The sequence below is a fragment of the Odontesthes bonariensis genome, chromosome 10 (assembly GCF_027942865.1).
Source record: "Odontesthes bonariensis isolate fOdoBon6 chromosome 10, fOdoBon6.hap1, whole genome shotgun sequence".
NCBI lineage: Eukaryota > Metazoa > Chordata > Actinopteri > Atheriniformes > Atherinopsidae > Odontesthes > Odontesthes bonariensis.
In genome coordinates, this window is record NC_134515.1 from 3,877,604 (window position 1) to 3,904,870 (window position 27,267).

The 27,267-nt window shown below is 40.8% G+C and overlaps 2 protein-coding genes across 2 annotated transcripts in view; one reads left to right on the forward strand and one right to left on the reverse strand.

Moving 5' to 3' along the window:
• Positions 1-1,258: 1,258 nt before the first annotated feature.
• On the reverse strand, positions 1,259-15,855 carry LOC142390504 (solute carrier family 2, facilitated glucose transporter member 1-like). The gene is made up of 9 exons (XM_075475972.1): positions 15,748-15,855; positions 10,302-10,462; positions 9,976-10,216; positions 8,774-8,936; positions 8,359-8,546; positions 3,553-3,657; positions 3,368-3,469; positions 3,080-3,283; positions 1,259-1,706 (listed from the first exon to the last, which is right to left on the reverse strand). Exons 1-9 carry the CDS (start codon positions 15,820-15,822, stop codon positions 1,500-1,502), a joined length of 1,446 nt encoding a protein of 481 aa, XP_075332087.1. The 5' UTR covers positions 15,823-15,855; the 3' UTR covers positions 1,259-1,499.
• A 9,795-nt stretch (positions 15,856-25,650) lies between these two features.
• The window catches only part of slc38a5b (solute carrier family 38 member 5b), a 29,894-nt gene continuing 28,277 nt past the window's right edge, over positions 25,651-27,267 (forward strand). The window contains exon 1 of the mRNA XM_075475539.1: positions 25,651-25,807. The gene's annotated coding sequence lies outside the window, so the exon portion shown is untranslated. The remainder of the gene's footprint in view (positions 25,808-27,267) is intronic.

The following is a 27,267-nucleotide window of genomic DNA, read 5'->3' on the forward strand; positions in this document are numbered from 1 at the left end:
AACAAAGTCACAAAGTCCAAGTCACAGTGACTCGAGTCCCCATCTCTGGTTTAAACCCTGGAATGCAACCGGTGGGGGACTCTCTGAACTAACACCTGCACAGGTGACATGAGGGACGCACAACATTTCCACATCATTCTCACGTGTTTCCTTTAACAAACCACAAAGTCCTCTGTGAAGGAAGAAGGAGGTGGGCTGGTTGAACCATAACATGCACCCAGAAACACTGAGTGATGTTCGGCCAATAACACGAAACACCTTCAGTCTCCTCCCGGTTGGGTTGAGGCAGAAATATTCGTTATATCGATTCCAAACCGGTGGCACGTCAACACATTAGGACTCGTTGTCACTTCCTGGTTCGGTTTAGATAACATTACTAGGTTTAAGTTAGAAAACATCATGGTTGAACTAAAAAACATTATCTGTACAACAGCATCATCTTAATGGATGCCATTTTGATTTAATTTCCCTTTTAGTTCTTCACGGGACCCCTACAGGTTACATATTCTTTCATATTCACTGTTCATTAACACTTTAGTCTGTGAACATATCGCTGCAGAGTTTGTATGCACAATAAATATATAAAGAAATGTGGTGTTATCAACCGGTTCAACAACAATAGACCAATGAGTTTGAGCTCACTTCAATATGTAGTGAAGAACCAGGTCAACTCCCAGCTCTGCTAGCATAAATCAAACAAACCGTAACTCTGCAGTCAGACGACCAACTTCAAATTTCCTTCAAACATTCACAAAATGGCAAAATATCGTTCTTTTCCATCAACTGCCCAAGTTTTGATGTGATAATCTGTGTATTTCATCTACTGGTGTTTCCAGTTTCTCCATCATCTCCAAATCCATGCACATGCTGCTATGTCTGCCTTTAAAAAAATAAATCAATCAATCAATGCAGCCCTTTGGCTGCTGTTATTGTATAATACATGTGGTAATGCGACCTTCTTAACTGGCAAGCTACGTCCTCTTATGTCAGGTGTAGACAGCAGCTTGATGTCGTCGCCGCGGTTACGCTGCCAACACAAGGACGCCCAGTGTGGAGCCTCTAGTTGCTGGTTCTTAATGTCAGTTTGGCGTATAGGAGCCCTAATGCTTCATACTAGATCATTTAAACTAAAAAAAAACATCACATTTATAAAAGGATAACGATAATACAGTAGAACATGTGGGAGAAACAGAGATAATATTCTCATGTGTGACCACATGAAGGTACTTAAGAGTAAAAACACCCCCGATTCTTCTGCTGCACCTCTCACTTTACTCTTTATCTTAAAAGCTGATTTTTTTTTTTTTACTTCTGTTGCTTGTAACTAAGACAGACTTCCTGCGATACCACAAAGATGGCGTCCGTCTCATCATTTGTTTTACACAACAGTCTGTGCGAAGGATAAACTCTAAAAGAACACAAACCTAAACAACAAACTCAGATCTTAAAGCATGACTTGTTGCTCTGCTGTAGGAGTGTGCGCCAACGTGCCTCGGCTCTCAGAGGTCGGGGTCGTCCCCCCTCAGCGTGTTGAACTCTTCGGCGGCGGAGTATTTGTCGGCACCCTGACCACCAGAATGGCGGAAACCTGCTGCGATCTCGTCAAAGGTGCGGCCCTTAGTTTCCGGCACTTTGAAATAGGTGAAGATGAAGAAGCCAACCAGCAGGATGGTGAAGATGATGAAGACGTAGGGGCCACAGAGTAGCTGCAACAAAGGAAAGTGTTGAATTATTTTATTTGTGGACACAAGCTATACAATGGTCAAACTATTCAGCAGCCAATAGACGGTTAAATGGAAATCCTGCAATAAAGACAAAGTAATTATGTTTTACGTAACAATGTCTTTACAATACCAACAGAGTTAGGAGGCCCACAGAAGACCTGTGTTACCAAACATAGAACTCAGGTCTCTTTGCTTATGTTGTGGGCATCATTTGACATTGAAATAGATTCTACCTTTTATTTAGTTACTGGATTTTCTTTTTCTGGAATGAATCTTGGGAGTTCTACGGAAGCCCAGAGCGGACATGGTACGTATAAACTTTTTTTGGATGATTTTCTAGAGATAACGAGATAATTATGTCGTTATCTCGAGAAAACGATAACGGCACCTCTCGTGCATCGTTCGGTAACCATGGAGACGGCCTGGTCCCCTCAGCTGGTCACTGATGAAATTGACTATATCAGCAGGATCACTGAGGTGTAAACGCCTGTTGAGCTGCAGTCGAGCCGGCCGTCTCCTTAAATGACGCGGGATGATATGAAAGTTATCTCTACAAGACAAACAAATTGCGAACACATAAAACACATATAAACAGGGGCGGACTGGGGAGATACTGGGAGTTACTCTGCAACTCAGAGCCGGCCCAAGGCATATGGCAACTACGCGGTCGTTGTGATAAAAAAAGTAAATATATACATGAAATTAAAATAACATTGAATAATTTAAACTAAATTGTATTACACCAGAAAAAAAATAATAATAATTTTGACAAAATACTAATACTAGGTTAATTTATGCCTCCTGTTGGCTGCTGCCACCGTTGGGCAAAATTATTTAAGTATTGTATTTATTATTTAAGTATTTAATTTTGATTACAACTTTATTTTTCTGTAAGATAATGTGAATGTCATTTGATTATATTTTGGATTTGGATTTTGAACATTTTGCACACCATTGCACATCTGAAAGAAATTAAACTATTTAACGTGTTTACTATAAATGCAGTCTCCAGCCTGCTGATGTTACTTTCAAATAGTTAAATTAATGAACCATACTTATACATCACTCTTTATGTAGAAGTTAATTAAACCATACTTATGAGTTTGCTATCCCTTTAAGGTTAAAAACAAGAATGACACCTGTATAATGTAAGATGATTACAAATAATGCTAATGATTGTGGGTCCGTTACACACATAACAGTGTAGCCTATGGAATAATGAGGCATCTGGAGTTGAGGTGATGGTAGGGGGGCCCCAAATGAAATTCTGCTTAAGGCCCCATAAAGGCTTAGGCCGGCCCTGCTGCAACTCACAAAGAAACATAAAACAAAGTCTTAAATAAGAGATTCTTTACCTCAACATACTGGAAGCCCATCCCTACTAAGAAGTTGGCGGACCAGTTGGAGAAACCAGCAACTGCAATGGCAGCAGGCCGGGGGCCCTGGCTAAAGAGCTCTGCAACGATGAACCAGGGAATGGGGCCCGGGCCGATTTCAAAGAAAGCCACAAAGCTGAAGATTGCCACAATGCTGACGTAAGACATCCACTTGAGCTGGTCCTGAGCAACAAAACACATCGCTGAGGTTTTCAGGGACTTAGTTTCGGAAGTCCAATGGGTTCTTCAATGGAGTTAAACACTTACCAACAACGCCATGGCAACAGTTAGAAAAACTGCTGAAACTGCCATCCCCGCCAAACCAATGAGGTGAAGGGGTCTCCTGCCCGTACGCTCCACTATAAACAGCTGTACGGAAGAAGAGAGAATGTAATGCTTCCAACATCCTGCAGGCTTTTTGGATTTTACTCCAACGGTTTTTGAAGACTTACTGAAACCACAGTGAAGGCAGTGTTGACCACTCCGGCACCGATGGTTGCGTAGACAGGCTGAGACACTCCTGCTCGTTCAAAGATCCCAGTCGAGTAGTAAAACACCTACAGAGGATGGTATACATAGGAAACAGTGGCTTTACTCAGGCTTTATTGGCAGACATATCTGCTGAAGCTTGCAGGGCATCACCATTTTTGCTTGTATGTCATTCTACATTTCATCCAAATCCCAATTCCCCCCCTTGGCCCAACCTCTTCACTTTGCATAGGTGGGTCTGTTATTTTGGGGATCAACACATGGTGGTCATCTAATGCTTCAGCTGTAGCACTGGTGGCCATTTCGATGGCTATGACCACTACTCCTTGATCCCCAAAAGAAAAGAGGATGGGGGATTGTCCGGGATCTTTCACCTTTTCAATGTCTAATGTCTTTTTCTTTGTAAGATCAGTAAATCTTTAACTCCTAAAAAGTCTAAGTTTCCACTTTCAGTGTCAGTTTCCACTTATACATTTTCATGTAAAGCCAGGCTCGTTCGAGTCTGCTGTTGGTGCACGGGCTTCCTTATTGGAAAATATGAAAAAAATTCAATAAAAGGCAAAAAAATTTAACAAACGCTAAGTTTTTCTTACCTTTCTCCCAACACAGGTACAGATTAAGTTTGGATTTGTCAGCCAATTGCTATTCTTTGTCAGCATTTCCAACATCCTGTGTTAGCATACCTGTTCCACTGATGACATCCACTTTCCACAAGTGCTAGAGTTTAATTTGGCCACAAACGCTCATATTAAGGAGAGGATGCGCTGATTCTATGGACCTTTCTGAGACTATTGGACTTTTCTACTTCCCTCCCACTCTAAATTTCTTGCTTTTATACTCTGCTTTCACTTGCAGATGGTTATAGTTAGACATTTAAAGTAAATGGTTAGGGTTAGAATTAATGTACATGTTACATCCATAGACAGTGATTCAAGAGTTAGATTCCGAATTACGGCATTATTATGGCAGACACATTTTTGAGTTGATGCGTTGTGGTTCTCATCATGTTATGTGAATCATTTCTGATGAAAAATAAAAGCCTAGAGATGCTTTTGTGGCACTATTATGTTGCAAACATGTGGACAAACATACATATTTAATGTTTTCCAGTGAGAATGGGCTGTAATTGTCCTGGTGAGGATTGCTGGGGTTTACCCCTTTTACTTCTGCAGCTCAGCATGCTTTTTTGTCCGAGTGCAACACCCGAGACTGTACACCTTAAAAAGAAAGGTAACTATCTCAGTACAAGTCAAATTAGATGTAGTCCAATTCAATCCTATTCCTTATCATGGTATTCATATAATTAAGGTGAAGTCACTTATATTCAATGCTCATCCTGGGGTGGGTGTCTTAGTAACATATTCCCATCTTATTAATTGCTGTCCTCTATACATGAGACATAAGAAAGCAACTGAACATAAAATGGAAGGGAGATGTTAGATTTGCTTATTCTTTTTTAGATAAATTTTGTTTTTTAAAAGCTTGATCTTCAGCATCATTTCCATCAGAAAGGAGCAGCTGAAGCCAAATTATTCACCAAAGATCTGTTTAATTAACCAATGAGAAATATCTCTATAAATAAAAGCGTGACACTTTTGAAGATGTGTCACATGTAATTTCAATTCATTCCAAGCTTTTTGTGCAATACTGTTGTGTTTCTCTTACTATTAGAATAAGATTTCTCCACATCTTTAAGAAGAGCACTCAGGAATCCAGTTGGACAAACATTGATGAGCTTGTTTTACAGATTTACTGACTCTGTTCTGACAGTTTCTATCATCTGCTGGTCTGTGACCCTGACTATCAGAGTAAAAAAAATGGACTTTTAAAGATTGTGAATGTGGCCACTGAGATAATGGGAGTGAAGTTCAGAAGTCTTATTGAAGGTTTTAACAGATATTCAACAAAGCCACAACTCATCCTCTGGATGTAAAATACATGTTGTTACTGTAGCAGCATAAATGGTATGCTGCCACTTTAAGACCAATTTCAGCGCCTGTATATAAGTACGTCTCCACCTGTCATGAGGCTATTTGCGTCATGACGTCTGCCTGCTCCTGGTGTTGCGGCTGCTAACTGTTTCTCTGCCCGTCCTCTGCTGCACCTGCGGATTATCAGGACCGATCCGTCCTTTGTGTGCGTTTTATGGCTGAAATTTGGCGGTGCCATAACCTACCAGTTTACAGCTAACTGATGAGCTCTTCTGCCGGCTTTCCACCTGGATGTCACCCGCTGCTGTTTTTGCCTACTGGAAGATTCATTTAAGACCAACTTGGGTCTTCCTCTGTTGGCTGGGGCTTCGACTGTACCATTTTTTAAATCGAATTAACTGAATTATTGTATTTGTTGTGACGCCACTGTTTTATTCAGGCTGTTTTTGTTTATTTCTTCCAGGAACTCAGACTCCGTGTGATGGCGGTGGTGACCCCTGGTGGCGGTGTCTCGTCTTGTGTGTTTATTTTGTTGGAGCTTTTTCTCGTTTGCTGTGGTTTCTTTGTAGTGTCTAGAGAAGCCGCGGCTATTCAGAGACAACACGGGAAGCCGGACAGCCTCTCCCATTCTCTGGCAAAATTGCTACATCTTCAATGTTAAATTGACGATAAAACAGTTATTCACAAAACACAAGATATGCCCAATACTGCATTTACTTTCATAACTACAACATGTTGTCCTGTAGCTTAATGAAGTGATTTGTTCTGAAATCGCCGCCGTTCACTGAGGAAATCATGTGATGAAGCCGCCACTAACAGCCGGGCTTCCGAGCCGAGGGCTGCCGGCTTCAGGAGGGGGCGGGAGAGTCAAGTTTCTTTCTACAATTCTAGGTCATCATTGGCTAAATCGACAAAAAATCATCACTTCCGGAAGCCCGGCGTCTCTGGGGGTAGATTAGACGTGGGCGTGTCAATATGAGGGGCTGTGTCGTGATGATTGGAGTTAGTGTTTGTCCATCATGTGGCAGCCGAACTTTTAAGCGGGGAGAAGCACGCTGGAACTTCAGTCCCAAAGCGGATACCAAAGAGACTTGTTAGAAGTCTTGGTTGTCTTGGTTGTCTGTCAAAGTGCTGTCGGAGTTTCACTCATTTCCCATCGTTTCCATTTCCATCCTCACACACATGCACTTTTGTAAATATTACACTGTAAATAAGAAACACATCCTTGTTGTTTAGAAGTTTTGTCAATAATATTCCTGTTGTGCTTTTGTTTGTCGTGTTAGCTAGTAGTTTTGTCACAATGGCGGCTATGCTTGCAGCTAAGCAGTTAGCAACACCAAATGTAGTTGACATGCTTTTAGCCAAGCGTCAAACTCTAAGTATTCATTATGACAGGGAAAAATGCTCCACAGATTCAGATCCAGCCATTTACAGGCCCTTGATTTTGGCCTTGCTGTGTGAATTTTCAAAGTCTATACCTTCTTTCTGTGTATTTGCTGGGCATACTTGTCATACTAGACACAGCTATGTTATAACTAATTCTTTTTAACTTTGCTATCTTCTGCTTTGGGATGGCACGAGCCACTACAACCCTGATCGCTAATATGGGCTTCCCCTGTTTTAAAAGTCAGCAGCCGCCACTGGTCTAGAGCAGTGCTTCTCAAAGTGTGGGGCGCACCCCACTGGTGGGGGACGGAGACATGGCAAGTGGGGTGCGACAAACGGGAGGAAATTTTAAATTTTATTTCTATCTTAAATGCTTTTCTTTATTGACAAAAAAGACAATTCACTAAACAAACCACCCACACACATACAAAGTAATAAGGAATAGCTAAAATTATAAGAGAGCATTGGGAGACCGGGAGAAAAATGTAACCTGGAACTGCAAGTGCAAAAAGCGTCAATGATTGACGTCGGGTTGTTAACTGCAGCTGGACAACAATTGCGGCGGGACAACAAGGTAGCAGGTAGCGTAACTGTGAGCAACATGGTTAAATTTGTGACTCGGACCACAAAAGAGCACCAGCACCATCACAAACACACAAGACACAGGGGCCAAGTCAACCAAAAACCCAACCGAAAAGAAAATATGATGAAAGCCATCTTGGTGTGGGATTCACGGTTGTAATGGTCGGTGCAGAGGAGAGACCGATGTGTGCACTGTGTCTGAAGCCGTTGAGACCGCATGAGATCGAACAAATTAAGAAGACACCTGGAGACAACACCCCCCCGTCACGTTAACAAGCCGCTGGATTTCTTTAAAAGAAAACTGGCAGAATATCGACAGCAGGAGCAACGCATGGTCGGTTAACATTCAAGCACAAATGGCCTCATACAAAGTTACATACAGAATCGCGCAACGCAACCACATGCTTTTCAGCTGTGGCATCTCTGAAAACAAAATACAGATCTCAGCTCAGCATGAGCATGACTTGAGAGTGGCAGTTTTAACTTTGTGTTATTTGATGTTATTGTTATATAAAATGTGACGTTACTTGGTGTTAGTTCAATAAAGTTGAAATGTAATTTGGCTTGGAAATCCCCACTTGTTCAAAGTGGGGAATGACCGAAAAAGTTTGAGAACCACTGGTCTAGGATGATCCCTTTTTCTTCACCGAATTGAATTTAATTTATCCCTGGTGGTGACCTTATAAGACTTGTTCAGATTAAGTTGGACATGTTTAATCTTCTACTTGTAAAATGAACCGTTTGCCCTTGTGCTCGGGACTTATTTTGGAACTCGTATTTGGTTTTTCTGTCGTTGTGGCGGTTGAGGCTCAGGAGATAGATCACTTCCTCCCACTGACTGACTCTTCATAACACGTAGTTTTGACTTACAGCGTTGATACCAGACAGCTGCTGTGACAGCTGCAGCATGATGGCCACAAAGATGGGCTGGCGATAGGCGGAAGAGCGGAACAGCTCGAGGATGGTCACCTTCTTCTCCCTCATCATCTTCTGGCTCTCCTCCCTCATCTCCTGGATGTCTTCACTCACCTCATCGGTGCCCCGCAGCTTCATTAAGACTGAAAGATAAAAGTTAAACCTTAAATCAGCTTCTAAAGGCATTTATAAAGCAGGAACAGACATCTCTGTTTAAATGTGCTTCAACTTTATACGTTCATGCCTTTGACGACAACTGAGGGGAAACTGAGGGGAAAAACACATTTTTGATGATTTTACTTTCACTGCTCGGTTAAGTTTAACACATGTACTTTGGTATATAAACACCCGGTGGAAAGGTGTGTCTCACCACTGCAGGCTTTGTTCTCCTCGTTGCAGTTGATGAGGAGGTATCGGGGGCTCTCAGGGCAGAGGGGCAGCAGGACACACTGCAGTACGGCTGGCAGCACAGTGAAACCCAACAGGAGGGGCCACAGGGAGGCATTCCCCATGATGGATTCAATCCCAAATATCTGCACAACACACACATCATACATGCCTTTGGTCTTATAAAAACGGAGCATTTTTTGTAAAAAAATTTTTTGTATTTCTTCATTTTCTCACGAGTGCAGATCTGCATCTTCTTTTAACTAATTATAACCTAAAGCCTGATTTATGGTCGTCCGGGAAAGGCTACGGACGTCGCGAGATTGGGTTGTTTAACGTAGCGACGCCTACTGATCGGGAGGTCAATTGCCTTGCGTATCCGACATCCCGACGGAGAACTTTGAAAGGTTTAAGGCTGATTTATGGTCGCCTACAGAGAGTGCTCTCCGTCTTCCGGTTATTTTCACAAAATAAAATACCCGTTGCCTTTTATCATAGGGAAAGCCATTACGATACAATTGGTGCTTTTGTTTTGAAAACAGGAAGTGAACCTACCCTCGTTGTAGCTAGCTTGAAACTGCCGTTTTGACGGGAAATGACGATCGGCGACGTCACGTTACGTTGCATCTTGGGTAGTTTGAGTATGAGTAGTAACCTCATGATGCATACCCAACATTTAGGAGAATCTAGTATGCATCCGGGAACTTAAAAAAAGTTAAAGTCAGTAGGAGTAGTGGGAGAAGTTTGCGGTTTCGAACACAGCCTATGACTTTGACGATAGACGTCGCGAGATTAGATCGTCTAACGTAGCGACGCCTACTGATCGGCAGGTGAATTGCCTTGCGTATCCGACATCCCGACGGAGAACTTCGAAAGGATTAACAGCCTCTGCGTGACTACGGAGTCAGATTGACGGATAGCGACGGAGTAGCATACCAAGGCCTTTTCCTGGGTGTTCACAACAGACTGAACTGGAATGTTTACCCCAACGAATGCATGGGTTTTCTCCGGGTACTCCGGCTTCTTCTCTCCATCCGAAGACATTCATATTAAAACATCAATCTTAGTTTTGTCCCTTGGACCCATAACACGTACCCAAATCAAACTATTTTCCCTGTACATACGGCATAAAGACCTTTTTAAATCTGAGACTGAAGAGGATAAATGGAGGTTTAAAGATCTCACCTGTGCCATGAGAATGCCAATCACCACACCGAGCTGATGCAGAGTGCCCAGAGCGCCACGGAGAGACGTGGGTGAGATTTCCTCAACATACATGGGAACAAAGCCAGTGGAGAGGCCGGAGTAGAGGCCCACAATGAAGCGTCCAACGATGAGCATCTCAAAGGACGCAGCCAGCTTGGAGAAGCCCAGAAATCCAGCAGCAATGAAGGCCAGCACGTTGGCCATCAGCATGGAGTTCTTCCTGTAGAGAGCAAATGACTTCCACCATTAACTGTCTTTGTGTCAGTTAACAAAAAAATGTGTTTCGTGAAAAGCTGTGGTCCTACCTGCCGAAGCGGTTGACAAAAAGGCCGACAGAGAAGGAGCCAAACATTCCTCCCACGGAGAAGATGGCCACCGAAAGAGACCACAGAGCTGTTAAAGTGGTTTGAGGGATGGGCTCCGAATACCTGCTGCTCCATGTCTCATTGTAGAAGCTCTCAATGATCTAAAACCCACAGCAGCAAAGATTAGGGCAGATCAAACCTGCTGCTCCATGTCTCATTGTAGAAGCTCTCAATGATCTAAAACCCACAGCAGCAAAGATTAGGGCAGATCAAACCTGCTGGTTTCAGGTAGAGGGACGTGCCTCTTTTCAGTATCAACTTTAATAATACCAAGACTTTGATCACAGGCGGAAGGGGTTCTGTGACATTTGATCAATTTATAGCTATTAGCAATTCAACCCCGACACCTCATTTTGTTTAAAAAAAGGATGGCGCCGCCCTAGAGGCAGCAGCCTGCTACAGCAGCTCTGGAAACGTGTCTTTCTTTGCATCTTTAAGCAGTTTTTCTGTGCTTGTTTTTTTTTTTAATGCTTCTGCAAGTAACATTTTTTACTTCTGTTATGGTGCGTAACCATGGCAACAGGAAAGGCTTTAACCTGTTGGAACAGCTAACTGAGCTCTCCAAAGCTGAAGTAATGCCTGGAGTAAGACCCCAAATCAACACGAGTCGAAGAGGAGACGTCTTAAAAATATAGAAAAGCTGAAAGAGGGTTCAACCTTGATCCTCGTGGGAAGTGTGAGACCACTGTGAGATAAAATGGACGAGCTCGGAGCCCTGATGAGGACCTGGCTGCAGGAACAGCTCTCTGCTCAGCTTTATCAAATCAAATGAAAATCAAATCATGTTTATTTGTAGCACATTTCATGTACAAAACCATTCAAAGTGCTTCTCATGAAATAAAAGCATTGCAGCAGGGAGTGGAAGAAGCATTAAAAATACATAAAAGAATATAAAGAGAAACAAATAAAATCATTTAAATGAATTTAAAAACAAGCAACAGTCCAGATAAATTCAAAGATATCGTGCAGATTTCATGCATAGACACATGAGAACAGAAATGTTCCCTTTCCCCCTGTGTTCATACAGTCTGCGTCTCCCTTTGTCTGGTGCCAGTTTGTCGTCTTTGCAGCCACAGACCTCGTCTCGATAAATATCCTGCTTATCTCACGTTTTGCGAGTCACAGTTCTTTAGTCTCACTGCGAGCGATTTTGGTTTGTAATTTTCATAGTTTAGTTTCTAAGTCTAAGTTAGTTTCATAGCAGTTTATGTTGCCTCCCTAGGAGTGATTTTTAAAGTCTGCCCTTCCGCCGACTCTCTGCACCTGAGTCCCCTCTTATGTCCAAGCCTGACAATCCTCTTGTCTGCTGAGAGAGTTCACCTGAGTTACCTGCTGACGCTGCATGTGACATCATCAGCTGAGTTGTTGCTAAGCAACAGAAACAACAGCCCAACCCACTGATGGAGACCCCTGAAGGTTTCTACCCCACCTTCCTCTCTGCTACACTTCAGCTTTCAGCTGAATTACATTTATTTTGTTATCGATCTGTAACAATAGCAGATCTTTAATGATGATTCTAATTATTTTTGTCATGTACCCAAGGCTCTCTGTCACAGCCTTGGGCCTCTGCCCTCCATCTTGTGTTTGTCTCCTTCTATATTTGTACCTCCTCTCTATGCTCAGCCCACCTCCTGCCGTGACTGATTGGACCGGTGTCCCAGAACAACAACCGATCATCCCACCTGCTTTAAAAGCCAAACTGCTGCTAAGCTGTGCCTATGATTTAATGCTAGCACCTCGCCCTTGTTGGCTTTTGGGGCTGAGTTTAGTGGTAGCATTTGTTCATAGTAGTAATTTTATCTTGTGTAATTATAAGGCCCTGGTGCTCTAACTACATCTTCGCTTTCTGAAACCCTCAGCTTGTGTTTTCTTGTGTAATTTTTAGAAAGAAAGCTTCATGTGCCATGCTACTGTACAACATCAGAAGCGCTACTTATAGTCCAGTAAGAGAAGGGTTTTATTTTCCATTGTTCTTTTTCTTTTCCCTTGAGTCATGTAAGATCTCCACAACTTTAGATTAGTGTCTTTTGTTCTGATGATATGTGGACTTGAACAGCACCCTTCGCCCCTTTGCTCCTCCCATTCTTTTGTCTCGAGGGTTTTTTGGTGATTTTTTTGTTGTACGGAAGCCCAGAGCGGACTTGGTAAGTATAAACTTTTTTTTATGGTTTTCTCGAGATAACGAGTTAATTTACCGATGGTTTTCGAGGCCACTTTTCCTCCCCAGTCCGCCCCTGTTTATATGTGTTTATATGTATTTCTGGCAAAGGTTTTTACCCATTTTTACTTTACCCCCCTTTCATTGAAAACTGAATAAAGTAGCCTATGAATCAAACATTGGAGCGTTTGTGTAACAATTCTGCTGTGAAAATGCACAAAGCAAATCCCGCTGGTGTGACAAGCATTTTGTTTTCTCGAGATAACGAGTTATTTATCTCGTTATCTCGAGAAAACGATAACGGCACCTCTCGTGCATCATTCGGTAACCATGGAGACTGATGAAGTCGACTATATCAGCAGGATCACTGAGGTGTAAACGCCTGCTGAGCTGCAGTCGAGCCGGCCGTCTCCGGCTACTTTATTCAGTTTTCAATGAAAGGGGGGTGAAAATGGGTAAAAACCTTTGCCAGAAATACATATAAACACATATAAACAGGGGCGGACTGGGGAGGAAAAGTGGCCTTCGGTAAATTAACTCGTTATCTCGAGAAAACCATCAGAAAAAGGTTTATACGTATCACGTCCGCTCTGGGCTTCCGTAGTGTTGCAAAGAAAAAAGGAAACCATTCTTTTGTTGTTTAAAGGTGCATTTCAACCAACAGCACGCAGAACTTAGCAGCTGGGGCTTTTTTTCCCCTAGAAGCTAAAAGATTATTCCAGTCCTGGGTCTGTAGCTCGTCCACTGAGGTCAAAGGTTAACAGACCTTTAGACACCGACGGTAAAACCAGGAGATCCACTTCAGCTGCATTAATTTAAAATCCCTTCACAGTACACAGTTTTATGGGCTTTTTGTGTGCTTGTAATTAAGCCTTGAAGCATAACTGCTGTGACTAATTTAAATGAACATTTTATTGCTCTGATTTCACCGCTTTGTTGTCTCTCATCCTGAAGCTCGCTTGATAACTTCAGGTCATGGTGAGCAAATCTGTTAATACTAGAGTCTGCTACATAGATCCAGATATTTACCTTTGAGCTTTAAAGCATAAGGTTTTGATTTTTCCATGTTTTCTGACTCATTTTTAGTGTTTAAAATGATTTTAATGCCACCCAACCTTAAAAAAAATAGGTGGTATGTGTTTTTGCACAGACTTATTTTATCCACCAGTCTCAAACTCTCATGAGCAAGACTTTTTTTTTCTTCATTCCTTTTTACTCACACGTCACAGTTTAGGATTTCCCCTTTATGGTCAAATTCTCCAGGCATGGGAGCGAGAGTGTGCACAGTAGCAACCACAAACATGTCAGAAGCGGAAGGTATCGCACTGCAAAGAATGAGTGATTCTTTACAGAACTGTGTTTTTTGGTTTTGAGGGCAATGGGTTGACATTTTGGGTGGGCTTTGGTTTTCCTGAGCAGCAACACAGCTGGGAAAACAATTGAATTTGTTTGCTCCACTTCACAAATGCCAGTTTTACAAACAAGAACCAGTAAATCGCTGGTTTTGTGAGGAAACTGAAGCTGAAAGTTGAGGTCGTTCTAACTGTAAAAGGTTAGTTAGAGTTAAACTGTTTCAAATGTCTGTTGCCATTGAATGTACGTTCTTTGATACAAGCATCATGGTGAAAAGGCAGCTAAGGCGGAACCAGAAAAGAAAGTAATCGGCGGATCCACCAAACATGGAGAAGGGTACGGAACTTTTACTCGGCCATTTTCATGTTAAAGTTCTTCCAGACGGCGGAGTCGACAGAACCAAAGTCATCTGTAAACTCTGCCAAGTTGAATTGTCTTCTCAGCGTAGTAGTTCCAGTCTAAAATATCACTTAAAGGCAAAACACACAACTGATAGCAGCAAGTCATTCAAGGAAACAGACAGTGGAGCGAGGCTTCTACATAAAAACTACAGAAAGATGCTGATGTTAAAAGTGTGTTTGCACAACAAATGTTATGGCACTTTCATTCATATGGCAGCACATTTAAAATAAAGCTAAATGCTAACAGCTATACACTACTTTTGGATTCATTTTTGGATTTTGCGTACAAATGCGATTAATCGTGATTAATCAGGGAAATCATGTGATTAATTAGATTAAACATTTTAATCGTTGCCCAGCCCTAGGAATTTGATCTTTAATCTTTACATGTTTTACATTATCCATAGATCCATAGATCCAGACAGCTGTTGTAGGGTAATAAATGTGGTGTCTTTGTCTAAATTAAACTACTGAAAATCAGAAATATCAATAATGATACTTTACATCAGCATAATTCCTCTAGTGTTGCTGTTCCCTGACCCCAAAAACCACGGAGCTGAATTCCATGAAACTTGGTGGAGAGTTGGAGTATGAGCAGAAGAACCTGTTTAAATTTGGATTGGCAGCCAAAACATGTGCAAAATGATGTTTTATCACACCTGTCTGAAGAAACGAGTCCTGACAAGGGAAACAGAAAAAGAAGCAGAGGAACTTCACTTCTCCGTCCTTCCTTTTAATCCTCACTACTACCTTGTTTGTGATTTCTTTACACTGGGACCGCACAGATGCACACTTGCAAGCTCATCACATAACAACCAGTTACTTTGAGCTTCTTAATCCTTAATGCCTTGAATAAACTGCTGCGGGATCTCATTAACCAGCTCCCTGCCATTTTACATTTCAGTCAGACTGCCCTCAAACACGGCTGACGGGCTCAGAAGCTGTAGAGATTTCAGAACGAGAAGTCGCACACATCTATGTTTTTCATGCCTTGCTGAGTCACTTTATTACTGTTGGTTTACATGGGGTGTTATTTGTCCTCCTTGGTTTCTAAATTGAATCAGTTTTGGCTTCTTTTGTAACTTTGATTCATTCAAGAAAGCATTCATCCTGCATCTGTTTCTATCCGACCACCAAACTGCTGGTGGTTAAAGCTCAAGAGTCGCCTTCAAGATGTGAGCATTTAAGATTTAAATGAAAGAAGTGCACAGAGCTGAAATCAGCCTCTTAATTCTGCTCTTATTATTTACCAATAGTTGTCCAAGAATTATGACAAAAAAAGAGTTTAAGCCTCGAGCCTTTCCAGGTTCTATATTGATAATAAGATGGTGAGAGTAGAATATAATAATCAGATTAATCTTCTTAAAATAAAATGTGCTGCTTTTCTCTGATTATTTTCCTGATACGTTACTTTAAATACACAACTGTTTAAGAGTCTTTTATCTTCCTCATTCCTCTCTAACAAAGTACTCACGTTCTGAGGAGCATTGATGACGCCCGTGTTATAGCCAAACTGCAGAGAACCAATCACAGCTGTCCCCACAGCCATCAACAGCTGGGGTGTCACCTGTTGTCAGGGTGGAAAGAGACAAAAATGAGAGATAAACCTGAGATTTCTGTTCAAATATCAGCTCTTTATATGAGGCTCACGTTGTAGGGACATAAATCTCATTACATCTTTGGGGATAAAATGCAAATATCTGTTATAGATTTGATCAAATTTGAGTCTGAAGACTTGAGAAAAGGTGAAGTAACAGTTTTAGGTTGATTATGGACAGAATAAGTCATGTGATATCCTCTGAATAGGTGGTAAAAGGATCATATGTGTGTATTTGTGTTTGATTTTGTCATGTAACCACGGGTGGATCCAGGGGGGCACAGCCCACTGCTGAAACATGACCCAAAGCGCCCACGTTCAGTCGCCGGTAGCTTTATTCTAGAAGAGTGGCACTTTAAACACTTCTTACAGCTTTAGTGATTCTGTGTTTCAATCGTGTGGGAGATGACACAGTAAAGAAAGAGATATCCAACCGGGATGTAGATAAAAGAGCATGTAAACATGAGGAAATGGCATTTCCAACAAGACTTAAATGCAGCAAATCTGAATGAACAAAGCAGCATGATGGTGCATTCCATAATCAGCACTGAAGTCAGATGTTTGCACAGATATTTGCATTGTACATTTCACGAAATGGAGACATTTTTAAATCCAGGTTAAAAACATTTCTTTTCTAATGCTTCTATGCATGAAATCTGCACGATATCTTTGAACTTATCTCATTTAAATTATTTTATTTGTTTCTCTTTATATTCTTTAATGTATTTTTAATGCTTCTTCCACTCCCTGCTGCAATGCTTTTATTTCATGTGAAGCACTTTGAACTGTTTGTACATGAAATGTGCAACAAATAAATTTGATTTGATTTGAGATGTATTTTAGATTAAAGTAAATGAATAAATAAATAAAGAGTTTCTGGCATTAATGCATCAGTAATTATTAAGGAAATAATCAAACATTAAACGGTGCTGTTCTGCTGCTTTTAATAGGATAACTTTTATGTATCTGCTGATATTTTAAGTTCAGGTGACCAAGCTGAGGAGAAGGGTCAGACACGTGTTTCCAAACAGGATTATAAAACCTCTCAAATGTTGTTTAGCTCTCTGTTTGGAAGTTTTAGGTCTTCGGCTTTAATCCAGGGTCACTTTAACAATACATTGTGGCTAAAATCTCGTTTTAAAGTAAACTGAAAACCCGTTTTTACCACCAACAAGATGAATTAAAATGACCGACGCGCAATTAAATGCAGTTTAATGGCTGCTGTCCATGGTGCTGAATCCCAACCCGGGGAGGGGATCCTCCAAGGCGTCTTTTTGGGAACTATTTTCCCCGAACTGATCACTCTCTAACCCCATCATGTATCGACCAGGCAGCAGTTACCTTGTCGCTGCTCTCCATGCCTTCCCAACAGACTTCACCTCCAGATTACGAAGAAATAATCCAAGGTGGTAATCCAAGAGGCCGATACGATCTCCTTTCAACAAAAAGCCGTCATCGGGATGTTGCCCGAGCCATCATTCAGTGTAAACAAATATTTCACCAGTTTTCCCCTTCATTCACCTGCTCAGGTAAGAAGCTTAGTGACGTCAGCGCTAAGTGGATCATCACGGGCCGGAGCCTCAGATCCACCGCGCCGATTGGTCGAGGCGGACAAACAGCAAGAATAACAGGTCGATGACATGAGGATCGACCGTGGACAAAAAGCTGAGGATAGTTTTAAATGACACTGCGCCTTGTAAAAGATATAAAAATGTTTCATTTCTGTTTTTCAGAGACAAAGTAGCTCCTTAAACGCCTTTTTTTACTCCCTTTCTCTCGTTTGTGTGTTGGAAACGGACCACAGGCTGCAGAAGCTGGTGGGAAACCAACAGGGGGCGCTAGTTGTCCACCCTGTCAGCTTCATCACTCTTCATCAGTTAACTTATTACTCCTGTTCTTTTTATAGAGGTCTCCCCTGGCGTGGGGTTTTAAGGTCAGGATAAACCTTTTCCTTTAGTTTCTGCTGAATAAATGTTTATAGGATGTAGTTTAATACGACCCAATGGATGCAGAATAACCACATATGACGGTTTCACATGTCCAGGCAGCACTAAATGGATATTTCTGTTGCATTTTAACTTATGAGTTTGACTTAACCTCAACCACATCAAACATTTAAGTGCTTATTTTGATAATTAATAAAGTATTTTTACCTCTATTGACTGAACCTTGTCAGACATAGTTTGGAGCCCATTTCAATTATATAAGGCAAGTTTAGTACAATTCGTGCATAAGGCAATTCAAAGTGCTTTGGGTTACACAGTTGTTTAGGTTTAGGTTGTATTTTAAGCTTAAACGCAATGTCTTACACTCCCACTGTTGACATGTGTTACAAAATGTTTAAGCTGTTTGTATAAACTTATAAAATTTCAATAAAGATGAAGAAAAAGAAGAAAAGAACCAAAACCAGGACTAACGGTCGCTCCCAGCTAAACGTCTAACTGAGAGACCAACGTTGTCAGACTGCAGTTAGAGGACCAAAAAGAAGAACTTCAAGAAACAAATGAAGGCAGAAACCAGGAACAAGCTGAGCTCATACTTTCACTGGGAAAACATGAAGCTAAATGGCTGGAAAACCTGTTGGAGAGGAACTTAGACAATCTGGCAGAGAACAATGCAAGTTTACTCACGGGGGAGTCTAAGAACAGAGAGCAATGCCCGGGTCTAACCAGGTGTTGACAGTAGCTACAGAACAGGGGGGACCAAACACAGGAAGCAAATTAAATGAGCCAGGGCAAAAATTAAAGACAAATAGGTTCGTACGCTCCTACTGTGCCGGTGGCGTCTGACTTTCTGTTCACCAAAGCCTGTTAGGAGTTTGCCTCCTTTTTCACAGACAAAATATCCAAATATTATATAATATAAAGGGGGGGGTTCTTTGGGCAGATGTTCTAATTTATCATACATTTAATGAACTTTATACAGATTTTACTCAGAAGCCTAAGTTCAAAGAATATTCATATCTTTTCTAAATGACTCTAGATGGCTTTTAGGAGTGTTTAATGGAGCATGTTTTTTCTCGATTTGGTATTTCAGTTGGTGCTGACACCAATAATGTCCCACATTTCACTTTAGGAACAAAACAATTAGCTTTAGCACTGGGGATTAAGGGGACATATCCTCCACAAAGTTCTGGACAGGCGGAACATACAAACCACACATTATATTATTATATCATATATTATTTCATGTGAAGCACTTTGAATTGTTTTGTACATGAAATGTGCTATACAAATAAATTTGATTTGATTTGATTTGATAAGGGCAGATGAACTGGGCTGAGCCATATGAGGTTCTAACGGCACATCTGGACCTGATAGAAGAGGCTGCTGCCGTGGCTTTGACACAGTTGCAGCAAAAGCAACATGAATATGCTAAAAGTCAGCTTCTCTGAACATGCCATCATCATCACAGCTACTAAGAACTCTCTGTTCACAGATAAATTTAATATTTTACCCAAAACAATCATAAAAACTTTACATGGCACCAGCAGCCATTAACTTGATGTCCTGATATTTTGCCAACAAACCTCAAAGTCTCCGGTTGCTTAGTTTCCAGGTTCCTGTATTTTGTTCTCATCTTTCTTCTGTCGGGTGTCTTTCCACAGGCTCTGAAACAGAATCATTTCTTCAGTTCCCTCCTGTTTGGTCATTAGCTCCACTGCCACACCTGTAACTACTTCCTCATCGGTTCCACCACAGTATTTATGCTCCCTGGTTTGTCACAGTCACTGTCAGATCCTTCTCCGTCATCCATGGTCCATGTCACAGTAAGCCAAGTATTTATCCAGGCCATGTCAACTTCTTTGTTTTTGTCACAGCTTATTTTTGGAATCCGGCTCAGCCGCGCTTTTTGTTGAAACTTTTTTTTTTTTTTTTTTAATAAATCAAGTTTTGTTTTCTCAAGAATCTGCATCTGCATCCTTCCTCACACCCACCCTGACATTATGGCACTTTCAGTCCTCCATACTTTGGAGCGTCTCAAAGCAAATTTGACCCCAGAGTCAAGAATTAAAACCCAAAGAGAATAAGCAGGAAAAAAGGCTCATAACGGATACGACAAGAAACCGAGAAAACAAAAAACTAGCTAACAAGAGCAAAACTGGAAAAACTACAGATCATGAATCAATGTTGTATTTATATATATATATATATTTTTATTATTTTAACATCTTTATGTCATTTTAAGGAGTCTCTAACTCCTGTCCAGGGAGTGAAATATTAAAAATACCCTCATAACTCAAACTTATACAGAAATTCTCATGAATGTTTCCTGTCCCTGTTGAATAAACGTATAAAAATAAAACTAATTCAGTAAATAAGCAGTTGAAAATAACACAGGTTGTACGAGGAGCCTTTAATAAGCAGTTTTAGTGTTAATTTGTGAGTTTTTTTGTAATTCATGTTCAGTGCAGCATCGAGCTGATGCACCGAGGTGATTGGAGAACTCTTCATGGAGACAGATGAGTCATAGCTCCTGATTATAAGTACACGTGTGTGTGTACAATTCACTCGTGTTGGTCCAGGTGAGAAGCTGTTGCTCTCACTTTCTAATCCTCTGAGCAGCTCCTAATGCATCCACTCACCTCAGAGACGGGAGGCTTTCAGTGATGTCAACATGCTTGACATGTGACCTGATCCCATCAACATTTTAACACAAGTTATGTTCAAGCGATTTCTATATGCTATATTCTATATAAATGATACTTTGGTAACTGTATCATTTCCAACAGTTTCAATGCAAATTAACTTCTTCAATTAATTTCTTCATAATTAGACTTTAAGAACAATAAAATGCTAAAAAAACATTAACACGGTCACAAAAATCTCAGCCGCTCCCCGTGCACGTGGCGCTTCGTGGATAGCTTAAAGCTGCAGTCTGCAACTCTTTTTCAAGCATAATGCCTGGAACTGTCCGGGGATTCTGAAAGTAGTACATTAAATACCCCAATACAAAAAAAAATGAGTTCTCTAGGTCCCCTATATGTCCCGCTAGGTCCCTCCAAAGCCAGCAAGTTTTTTTTACAAAATTGCAGACCGGACCGGTAAAAGGTAACCAATCAGGTTATGAGCTGGGCTCTGCTGCCTGTCAATCACCGATTGTGCACGCTACCTACAAGGTAGGCTCGTCCCCACGCTTATTTATCTGGACTATTGAACTTCATTACGGGCTAGTCTACTTACTGTGTCTTCCATGATCGCAAATGACAGGTGAGTTGATGGATGAGGAGTCGTGTAAGCGCATCTGGCGTGCACGTCTACGTGCACGAGTTCTCATGTGTTTTGATGGGGCGGGACAGGAAGTTGAATAACTTTTTATTTTTCGGTTAAAAAATAAGCATTTCTTGCATTTTGCGACTACGGAGGTCACCGTTTTCAACTTCAAGCGTTCTGATAGATCATGTAAACTCTTAAAATGCCAAAAATTAGGACTTTACGTATGACAACAACAAATCCTGCAGACTGCAGCTTTAAGTTGTGATTCTACCTTTACCGCCATATTTTACCGTTTACAGGCGTTTTGACCTGTTTTTTTGTTTGTTTATCAAAATCAAATCAAATCAAGTTTATTTGTAACACATTTCATGTCCAAAACAATTCAAAGTGCTTTACATAAAATAAAAGCATTGCAGCAGGGAGTGGAAGAAGCATTAAAAATACATAAAAGAATATAAAGAGAAACAAATAAAATCATTTAAATTAATTTAAAAAAAAGCAACAGTCCAGATAAGTTCAAAGATATCGTGCAGGTTTCATGCATAGACACATGAGAACAGAAATGTTTTTAACCTGGATTTAAAAATGTCTCCATTTGGTGAAAGTTTAATCTCCACTGGCAGTTTGTTCCACTTGTTTGCAGCATAACAGCTAAATGCTGCTTCTCCATGTTTAGTCTGGACTCTGGACTGGACCAGCTGACCTGAGTCCTTGGATCTAAGAGCTCTGCTGGCTTTATATTCTCTGAACACATCACAGATGTAAACCATCAGCAGGCTTTTAAAATCTATTCTGTGACTGACTGGAAGCCAGAGTAAAGATTAACAACAAATTCTCATCACAGTTATACTGTTCTTCTAACTTCAGATAGAATTAAGCTAATAGTGTTCTACCAATACTTTAAAGGTGACGTATTGTGTTAAAATCCCTTCTTCCTTTTTCATGGGAGCAGATATCAGGGCGTCTGAAGTCAAAAGCAAAAAAAAACCTGGTATTTTCCTAGTTCCCCTTTGTTTGAAAGTTCCTCATTTAACGAGCAGTTAAATGAAGAACTGCTTAAGTTGACTCCGCCTCATCTGCTAAGCCCCGCCCACTCACATCCACCCTGCTGGACGGATGAAGCCAGCTTCTGATGGAAATGTTCTGCTGTCAGCTGCACTGAGGAGTAGGGCTGGGCGAATCGATTTAAAATGTCGATGGTATCGATACTAACGTTGGTATTGGGTATTGATCGATACTTGTGTGATGAGATGGATTCTTAAGTTTCAGTTTCTCTTCTGTAAAACTCAGAAAATACAGAGTGACCGACTGGCCGTCCAACACTTCTCTCACTTCTCTCATGCTCAATTATTTTGGATTTTCTCCAAGGCAGGTCAGTTAGTAAGTGAGAAGAGAAGTTCAACAAAATGTATTTATTATTTTATATATATATATATATATATATAGTTACTTAATACAAGTATTTTTATTTTTATTTTTATATTGAAAACTTTTTCCTGTGTGTTATTATCATCATAAACGTGATTAATTAAAGGAAAACTCGCAAAATAATTAAATAATCATGAAAATTCAAGTTTTCATTCAAATCTGCATATTGATGATGCATTCACTTACATGTCTGACAACAGACTTGTCAAACAATTTTTTTTCTGGAATCTTTCAAAAAATAGTCGCTGGATACAGGAACTTTCCAGAATATTTCATGAAGTAAGTCTCCAATACATATATAGAAATAAATTATCCTGTAGTGTTAAACAAATTAAGATAACATTATTTGAAAATTATAAACGAAATTGGCAGAAGAAATTCTGTACAAACCTAAATTGAGAATGTATTTTTTGATAAAGTCTGTCTACCAACCAGAGCATTATGTCACCCTGAACCTTAGCAGAGCGCAGAAGTCTGTTTGGGCCCAGTTGAGAAGTGGCATCTTGCCACTTGGTGGTTGAAACTGGACGTTTTAATGCAATCTGGACTGAAGAAGCTGAGCCACAAAGAAAGATCAGTTCCAACTCTCAGAGCCTGAACTTCAGAGCAGGGAAATGGAAACATCTGAGAAAAAACTCCTCATGGTTTATTTACTGTGATTTATTTTCTCCTTTGGCAGCAGCTAACGCTAACAGCTTAGCAGCAGCTAACGCTAACAGCTGAGCTGATTAAGATGACGTACACCAGCTTCTAAGGAGTTATTGCTGTTCCGTTCTGAAAGATGAACATCATTCTTCTGACATTACTTTGTTAGCTGAAGCTTTCTGGCTGAACGGTTCCGTTCTGTAACTCATAAGGTGTGTTTCCAACACAACACCGGTCCTCTCCTCACTCTCGGTGCTACATTGAACACCGTGTTGAGGTTTTAAGCCTCGCGTAACATTTGTTTTTCAAGTGAAATAAAACCTGTCACTTACACTATGTTTTATAGCAGAGATGGGGACTCGAGTCACTGTGACTTGGACTCGAGTCGACTTGAGTCGCTGTTTTGATGACTTGTGACTTGACTTGACAAAAAAGAAAAGACTCGAGACTCGACTCGGACTTGGAAGTTAAAAACTCGGCACTTGACTTGACTTGAGACACGATGACTTGAATGACTTGAGTGCTATTCAGTTCATGTTTTCAGTTTGAATATAAAATTAATAATTAAAAAAATAACATTGATTACGCGGTAGGAGCGCAGGATCAACATGTCAGCGGGACCGAGAGTCTTCGGCTTTCGTAATCACCATTTTGACGGCAAAAGACGAACAGCTCAGTGCAAGACATGCGGCATCAACATCTCAGACAGCCAGACGACAACTTTGTTTGTCACTTGAAGATCCATTCTGACCAGTAAGTGCTGTCAAATGAGCTAATATGATCCTGTTAGCCTAGTCGGTAGTTAACTAGCTATGCAAGCGTTAGCTTGATATGATACGGGGTGGACAGGTTGGACACATTGGCCAATGATGTTTACTGACAGTTACTTATATCTTGTCTTTTCACTTTATTAATATCAGATTCTGCAGGTAAAATTGCAATAATAAGGGGACTTGACTTGACCAAGAAAAAATTACTTGGGACTTGAAAGCTAAGACTTGAGACTTGCACATGTGTGACTTGGTCCCATCTCTGTTTTATAGTGTCCTATTTGCCTCTTTGATTCCACCACATTTTCTTTAGAAGAAGAAAAAAAATTCCAGCTTGAAACCAGTTGTTTTGAAACATCTAGAAAATCTTAAAACAGAAACAGAAAGTCACAGCCAACATCTGGGCTCCTTTTCTGTTACCTTTCCGTCTGCAGTCTCTTTCTGCCTGTATAATCATACAGCTGAGTATAAACAGTGTTAGAGTTGTTCCTACACACAAAAAAAAAATTATATTGCCATCCATTTTATCTGCCAGTAATCTCACACTTCCCATGATGATTAAAGGAAGAAATGGTTTGAACTTCCTCGTTCTTTTTCCCTGTTTTGAACATGCTCTTCAGTTTCTTATTTCCTTATATTGTTGTTGGGTTGATTGCAGCTACAGGATTATTCTGAGATTCTGGAATGACTATGATTGTGCCCGATCGATCGATAGATACTTTGTTTGACTGATCTTTTTTGGACTCTTATAAAGACTGATGGAGATAAATATTTGATTGAGTTTTTCAGCTTTTATTTAACTTTTCTCTTTCTGTTTGTGCAACAGAATTCTATCTTTCTACATTTTTAGTCATGTTTTTTGTTTCTTTAAAAGATAAATTTAACAATAAATCAAATTTATTTATATAGCACATTTCATGTACAAACAATTCAAAGTGCTTTACATAAAATAAAAGCATTGCAGCAGGGAGTGGAAGAAGCATTAAAAATACATAAAAGAATATAAAGAGAAACAAATAAAATAATGTAAATTAATTTAAAAACAAGCAACAGTCCAGATAAGTTAAAAGGATAATAAAAAGGAAATAAACTGTGAAACATGAATGATTTTCCCAAACTAAATAAAATTGTACACTTTTACTTAGTTTTATGAGGGAAATTGTTCAAACAGTCGGATTCTTTACACACACTGAAATAGATCACATCAGGACACACTTTCCAGTGGAAACAACACTGTGGGAATGTGTTTATGGCGCACCATGTGTTGCTCTCCGCGGTTGCCAGTCGCCTCAGACTCTTCTCAGCAGCGCTGGTTTACATATTTACCTTTCTGTGGAACCTTTCCACATTGATCTAACACATCTAGCTTTTTCCAGTCTGCCTTTAAAGCAGAGCTGCCCTGCAGCAGCCAGCTTCTTGTGCAACTTGGAGCTGATCTCCTCACCATATTTCCTCATGTTTCCACAACTCCGTGGCAGACAGTGAGAGTTTAAACGTGGAAACAATTCAATAGGCCCAGTGTCTCTGAGCAGGCCGTAGCCTGCCTGTGAACTCCCCGCACAGCAATCCATCACCACGGACAGCCCCAGTGAACTTGTTTCTGTTTTTTTTTCTTGGAAAGGAAGAGGAGTGCCTCCTACACGTGACATCACCAGAAACCTGAAACCGTTATTTTCAGCAGCCCTCCCTCTGCTCTTACTGCTCCCCCTGTTTGCTGCCCTCTCTCCACCCTCTCCCTGAGACTCTGGGATTCTCAGCCGGGCTCCAGAGCAGCCCGACATCCCCACCCGGCCAGCCCAAAGTGCTCCTGTGGTCCCAGGACTTTAACCCAAACGGCCCCCCTCTGATCCAGACTGACTCCTGGGCCTGCTTCTGGAGGTAAGTGTCCTCGCTCTGCTGGCTGAGCTGGAGCTGCTGCTCTGCCACGTGGTTTGGCTGCTCAGGAGGAGCGGAGGACCATGAGAGAAGACCTCAGATTATTTCAATTTGACAGGATTGTGAACGTCAACCAGCTGACATTCACATGTTGTGCAGCGATGGTCCACGGACCGTCAGTTTGAACAGTTTTGGGAGGTTTTTCTTCTGTCTATAAATGATTTAAAGTAACTTTAGTTTCTAAAAAACAGGCTTTTTATTTACATTAGAGTAAACTTTATATCTGTTATTTTCATCAATTCACTTTTAACTTTGCATTATCGATGGTTTGCAATGATTTCTTTTCCCTATGTTTGAACATTATTATTATCGTAGTTAGCTTTGAAGTTTGTGTGTGAGACAACTTTCTCTTTAATATGGATATTTCTCCAGATGTTTCACAGACTGTCTTTACACTTTAATGCACTCATTATACACATGGATAAAGAAACATTTAGTGTGTGGGGGGGGGGGGGGGGGGCAAAACAACAAAAAACCAAAGAGTTTTGCAGCTGTTGATGTGAACATGCAACTCAGCTGATTGAAGCCAACATGTTGCTCATTAAAGAAACTCACATGAAGGAGATGACAGTGTTATATAAGCTGTAAATTCACACATTCCATGTTAGGAAATGAGGGCGGGGCCTAATTCAGGCACATGTTGTACACTGTGTATCCCCCTCTTCCTACACAATGTCCCAGACGTTATACTGCACCAGGAAGGGTAAAACTACGCATTTCAAAGCTATAAGTTACGTTAAAGACCATCGTTTTCTCTCAGCAGGCTCATAAAGACGTTTAAAACCTACTGTTTGGTGTAAAAATGGTTTTCTATATGAAACCTTTTCTATTAGTAATGTGGGGGAACATGCAGGATTTAATTGGTCACAGGAGATGTTCAGAAGAATGTGTGGATAAGTTTCTCCACAGTTTTACTTTTCACTGAACAGGGACTGCATGTGGGTGGAGATCAATGCCACATGTATCTGATCAGACGTAGCTGCATGAGAGGAAAGCAACATACAAACATCATGAAAGGTTATGAGGCAGCGACCGGGGTGCGATTTAGCAGCAAATGGTTTGGAAGATTTGCTGCTTTTTCAACACGTTGTCTCATCGGTCGATCTTCCAAAAGGTTTTAACGGAGAGAGCAGGCTGGAACTAAAAAAATTACACAATCAGTCCGACGTCCCGCCTCTCCCAAACGTCTCAGAAAAACATCTCCAGTAAATGTCAGGACTGCAGCGTACGTGTGAAAACGGCTTCAGGTGGATATCAAATTCCTGCCTGAATAACCAGGAGTCACAGCAGTTTGTGAATTGATTTGTGTCCCTGCTGCACGACTCTCTTCTTTTTGTGTTTATATAATTACAGAGTCAGAACATTTACACGCGGAAATAAGTGAAGTTACAGCTCAATTAGGG